This window comes from Thunnus maccoyii, chromosome 11 (assembly GCF_910596095.1).
Source record: "Thunnus maccoyii chromosome 11, fThuMac1.1, whole genome shotgun sequence".
NCBI lineage: Eukaryota > Metazoa > Chordata > Actinopteri > Scombriformes > Scombridae > Thunnus > Thunnus maccoyii.
In genome coordinates, this window is record NC_056543.1 from 21685564 (window position 1) to 21691632 (window position 6069).

General features: G+C 36.4%; 1 protein-coding gene across 4 annotated transcripts in view; it reads right to left on the minus strand.

Moving 5' to 3' along the window:
- The window catches only part of dcaf6 (ddb1 and cul4 associated factor 6), a 32852-nt gene extending 27059 nt beyond the window's left edge, over positions 1-5793 (minus strand). For 2 of the 4 annotated variants that reach the window (XM_042426092.1, XM_042426091.1), the window contains exon 1: positions 5382-5793. In XM_042426092.1, the coding sequence (XP_042282026.1) occupies positions 5382-5469 (88 nt within the window). In that variant the 5' untranslated portion in view covers positions 5470-5793. The remainder of the gene's footprint in view (positions 1-5381) is intronic. The other 2 variants (XM_042426094.1, XM_042426093.1) reach the window with 1 other exon arrangement.
- Between the last annotated feature and the right edge of the window lie 276 nt (positions 5794-6069).

Here is a 6069-nt window from a genome sequence, read left to right on the forward strand (position 1 = left end):
GCGGGACCGTCAGGGTGAAACAGTCCATGGAGGGCACAGTTATGTGGCCGAGGAGAAGACAACAAATCGGCCTCTCATAATCGGCAGAAAATGTTCATTTCGGCCGATGCCGATATTTCATTTTAGAGCTTATATCGGCCGATACCGATGACGTGCCGATAATATCGTTCAACGCTAGTAAAAACTGTTATGGTTGTTTAATTTTGATGTGTTTAAGTTTGCTAACTTTATCTCCAAAGCCTGAAAAAGAAGGCAAGGTAGATTGTTTAATTATAATTGATCTAGATTTTTCATATTAAGCTTCTGACAGTAAATGAGAAGTTCTGCACCATTAATGATGGTGTGAAGATATGAAGATGCTTTAGTTGTTTCTTTATTTCTTTATTCTTCATTTTCTTTCCCTACTGTTTGACAATGTAAACGATGTACTCTGGTCCTGGTTTGTCTGAATTTATGGTGTCTTGCAGATTGAACATAAAATCGTATGTATGATGCAATAATAAAAACATTCATTCATTCATTCATTCTGTTATCAGTTCAGTTATTGTATACTGTAAATTACAAAAAAATACATTGAAATGTATAAATCTTCCGGGACTGGAGGTGAATGATCACATTCATTTAGTTGTTTAGTTTTATTTCCAGTACAAACATACAACAACGTCTTAACTTTACTGTCTTTGTCTTATTTTTGCCAATTAGAGTCACTTTACTTTTTAGAGTCTCTTACCACCACGTAAAACCAGAAGCAATGACAATACTGACATTTAAATCATTCTGAGGATCAGGGAAAGGCCGGCGATACACAGGAAATTTCTTCTATCCTCCCCAGAGGTTTCTCTGTCGGAATTTAACGTGGACCACAAGTTGCTGCCCCCACCCCTCTTTTGAAGCTAAATATATCCTACAAGAGCTCTGACCCACCATATCTCAGTCAAGCTAAATACAGCACTGACTAAACCTCTGTGGCACCTGCCCCACCTCTACAGGCCCATAAATCTCCATTCAACCACTGTCAGGTGCTGACTGTTTGACAGGCAACAGCACACACACGTCTTATAAAAACTGCCTCTGTCTCTCAGTGTGCCAGCAGCTTTTCCTCTGTTTGCACCGCGATCACTGTTGTTCTTCCAGGCTGTTCACTCACAACCGACACACAGAGACGCACGGCCATCGAGAGACATAAATCTGACATTTTCCCCGTGAAGACGTGCTGATATAATGATGATGAGGACTGTTGCTGGAGGGAAACTTGAGACTAGCTTTGCCCTGGTTAAGCTTATCAAATCATACAAGGGAAATGCAACATGAATTTTTAAAAACTATCTAATTTTTTTTTAAAACAGCATCACACAGCTGTGAATCTTTCAAGGAATTTAGTGTATTGGCAAGTGCTCTGTAATTGCTCTCGTGTAATTTGTGGGACATAATCAGTGTTACAATATATCAAGAGAAATATAATTTTCACAGATTAAAAGGTTTGAATTTAATGAGGCAGAAGTCTTTACTTACTTTACAACATTGGTACCTTTACAACTGTTCATTTCTGGTAGTTCAGACTATTGACTAGAAATGCAACCATAAGTCAATTAGTAGTTTAGTTGCAAATTATTAAATTAATTTGCTATTTTAAACTATTTTGATAATCGATTAATAGTTTTGGGACATTTTTTAAGAATAAAATGTCCAAATTCTCGCTGATTACAGCTTTGCAAATGTGAATATTTCCTGGTTTCTTCAGTCTTCTATGACAGTAAACTGATTATCGTTGAGTCGTTTGGACAAAAACGAGACATTTGAACATTTATAGACCAAATGACTAATCAATTAATCAAGAAAGTAATCGACAGATTAATCAATAATGACAATCATGGTTAGTTGCAGCCTTGCTATTGACAGTTTATGGTTGTTTCACAGTTGAATATATGAAGCAGGTGTATTTGTTGCTGTGAGCGTGTTTATTTAAGAGGGTTTAAGAACTTTGTTTTACCAACAAAATCCTGCAAAACTGCAAACACTTCATAATGCACTAGGCAATTAATCAATACATAACTTGATTGATCCCTGCTTTTTAACTGAATTATTTTTGCCATTTATGTGAAATACTTTAATATTTCACTTACTTATTACAGTGATGCAGCCAATAGATCAGTCGTCAGCCATTAGGTTTGACCGTGGGCCAGATTTATAACACTGTTAAGGACTGTATCTGAGGGGTGAGGCTGAGGATGGCATTAACACAACATTTCTGTTTGACTGCCGCGCATTTGTGTTTGTGAAGAACAAATCTGTTATGATCACAAAAATAAAGGCTTCAATTTCTGGTTTATTAGACTTAATCTCAACACTATTCAAATAACATGGTGCAACCATAGTTTTAATGCCTCTCCTCGTGTGGGGGCAGGATTAGATAGTAACAAGGTTATATTACAGTACCTCTGGGCCCCCAGGACTAAGCTCCGCACCATGGGGGGGGGGGGGACCTTCTGTTCTGGTGCACCAGGCTTGTGGAACAACCTTCCTAACCATCCAAGGGCGGCACAGACCCCAGACTCTTTTAAAAAGGGCCCAAAAACCTTTCTATTCAGGAAGGCTTTTCCATCTTAACTCCTATGATTTTATTTATGTTACATGTTTTTAACACTGTAGCACTTTGAGATCCACTGTGAATGAAAAGTGCAGCACAAATTAGCTAAATGTATTATTATTATTACTATTATTGATTAGGATTTACACGAGCCGTGTGTTTATCCTGTTATCTACAGTAGATTTGTAGAAAAATTGTTAGTTTTGATGTAAACTATGAAAGTCAAAACTTTCACCAAGGGACCAAATATTTTTGCTGCAGAGCCAGATTTTAGTCTACGGGCCGCTATTTGCCTACCACTGCTTATAGATGGCTGCTGTGCTGCACATCATCGACGGCAGAATCTCCTGTATCATTATGATGTCTGCAATGCAGCAAATATAGTGATACGTAAGATAAGATAAATATGAATGATGAAAGACAATATAAATATGAGTTTGCTGTGGCTCTAACGTAACAGGGCTGCACTGATGAGGATAAAACACAACTTGATCTCATCTATCCAGCAGCGTCGTTGACTCTCACATAAATAATTTGAGTTAACAGGCTGTAATCACACACAGGACGAGTCTGACAGCAGATGATGTCTTTGGGGGAACAGACGTGTTTGTGTGCAGCTGTCAAACCATCAGCAACACAAACAGCCTGCAGGGAGGTTTTTTTTTTTAATACCTTGTCTGGCCATTACAATAATAAGTTGGTGATATAGTACAAACAGGACAAATCACAGACTGAGCTATTACAGTTTTTTTGTAGTATTACACAAAGCAGTAGAAATAAAGACAAAAATAAAATCAAAGAGTCAGAGGTCTAATCAGAAATCAATATTTGAATGTTTTTGTAAATATCAAAGGCTTGTTTGGTTTTTATACATTTCAGTGCTTTCTTGAAATGTATTAATTCATTCATAAAGACCAAGAACAATTAGTAGAGTTAGTACATTGGTAAATCTGCATCTGTGGATAAATTGTTCAGCCATAATAATCAGGCTATTGTACATCACTTTCATTTCTTATCCTGCATTATAAATCCAAATTTAATATCATAATATTCTAATTTAGGCAACTGAAAGTCCTTTTCAGATATCAAATTTTGAAATGATTCCCAAAAAGATCTAATATAATTACGAGCAAAGAACAAAAGTTTCTTCTAAAGTTTCCATATCAGAATTACAAAACATACAGTTGTTTTTATCTCAGAAACTCATTACAAGGATAAATATCATTTATCATTTTAAAATTAGTTTATTTAGCTTTCGGTGAAATAGTATCTGGTTCTAATTCTGATTATAATCTTATAATAGACTATTTATTTTTAATTGTAAAGGGAAGAGTTTGTTCATCTATATAAAATGAAGACATCTGTGGTAAATAACACATCATGAGGCAACATGTCTTTCACCATATTCACCATTACTTGTGGAACTGCCTTGATAACCACTGTGTATTGTTTTTTTTGTATGCTGCACATTGAATTTATGAATACTCGAGAAGATTCCCTCTTGAATCCATCAAATATAAAACAGATCTAATACGTCTCTCCACATAATCACAGGAACATAAAGATTTTCTTTTAAACAAGATACGTCTGTTATTCCAGTTCAGAGAGCTGTGTGGAGTGAAACTGTGCTTCAGTTTCCGGTATAAGAGAACCTGCTGATGAAATTTATACAGCTTATTGGGTAGTTCAGCAATATAGAAAATCTATCCCACCACACCATCAAATATTTTAGAAGGAATATTAAATTAGAATCCATCATTATTTTATATGAATTGTTCTATGAATTAAACCGTTTGAGTTTTATCAAACCACTCATTGCCTCATAGTCAATCACATTTAAACCGTCTTCTGCTGACAATTTTATCACATTCCCTTTTTAAGATAATGGGTTTTTTTCCAAATAAAGTTGAAATTGGTTTGATCAATTGATTGTATTAAATTGTCAGGAATGGCAAGTGAAAGAGCTGAGTACATAATTCTAGATAGTGTTTCAATTTTTTTAATCAACATACGTCTGAAGATTGATAAATCCCTCTGTAAGTATAGACTCACTTTTCTTTATATAAGTCACAATATTTACTTCTTCTCTAGTTTTACAATCTTTTGTTATAACCACTCCTGAGTATGTCTCTTCATTGCTAACTGGATTCTCATATAAGTCTATTAGCAGGTGGTCATGTAGAGCAATTAGTTCACTTTTCTTTTTCTTTTTTTTTTAAATGTAGGTGTAATCCAGACTAGGGTTGGGCAATATATCGATATTATATTGATATTGTGATATGAGACTAGATATCGTCTTATATATTAGATATCTTAATATCATGATATGGCATAAGTGTCTTCTTTTCCTGATTTTAAATGCTGCGTTACAGTGAAGTGATGTCATTTTCTAAACTTACACCAGACTGTTCCAGCTAATCTATTATTTGCTTTTACCCACTTAGCCATTATGTCCACATTACTGATGATTATTTATCAAAACTCTCATTGTCTAAATATTTTGTGAAAGCACCGGTAATCATCCCTTCAATACTGTTGCAATATCAATATCTGGTCAAAAATATTGTGAAATTTGATTATGTCCATATCGTCCAGTCGCTTTAGAAAACTCATCTCTCCTCTTGATTAGCAGAGGGATCTGTTGTGACCTCTTGAGGGAGATGCGGTATCATCTGCCAGCTGATTTATGATCATATAGCACCTTTAAAGGCTCAATGTCTGCAGTGAGGTTACTGCTGCACGCACACACACACACACACACAGTGTTAAAAGACAAGGCTTGTGTTGTTCTTACCTAAATAGTTGGTCCTGATGGCGTTAGGGTCGCTGTATCCAATTAAGCGTCTGTTTACATCCCAAACCAGGTTGCCAGAGCAAGACATTGTGACCGAGTGTGGTTCTTAATTGACAATAACATTGAAACTAAGCTAACCGTGTTCCTGTTGATGTCGCCTTTTTTATCTACCGACGCTTCGGTTTCGCCATCGAGATCAGTCCCTGCCAGCCGGGACGGGGCTACCGTTAGCTGGCTACGACCCTCATGGTTTGCATGGCTGGAAGTGAAAGACTCGCTGCTGTCCTCCCGACTTTACACGGACTGTACTCCCGCTCTGTGCGCCGATAACTATCCGTCCTGCTAGCCTAGCCTGGTTTATGTTTTTTTTTTTCCTTTAGCAGACAAACGGTCAGCTGTGTCCAAACAACGCGAGAAACAACGTGTTTTCACAGAACGATTGGGTGCGCTCGCTTTATTAAGACGAATGAGCTGTCAGAGGGGCGGAGTGTGGCACATCAGAATCAGCATCTATCAGCCAAGTAACGCGGCATGTAAAGAGTGAGTCTCGTTTGCTCCCACAAGCAACATAGAAGAATAAAAATGAAATAATGGAATAATAATGATGAAGTAAACAAAATAGGACTAAAATTAAATGAAAATTTTAAAAAATTGGAATAGTAATAGTCTTGAAATGGTATATAAAACT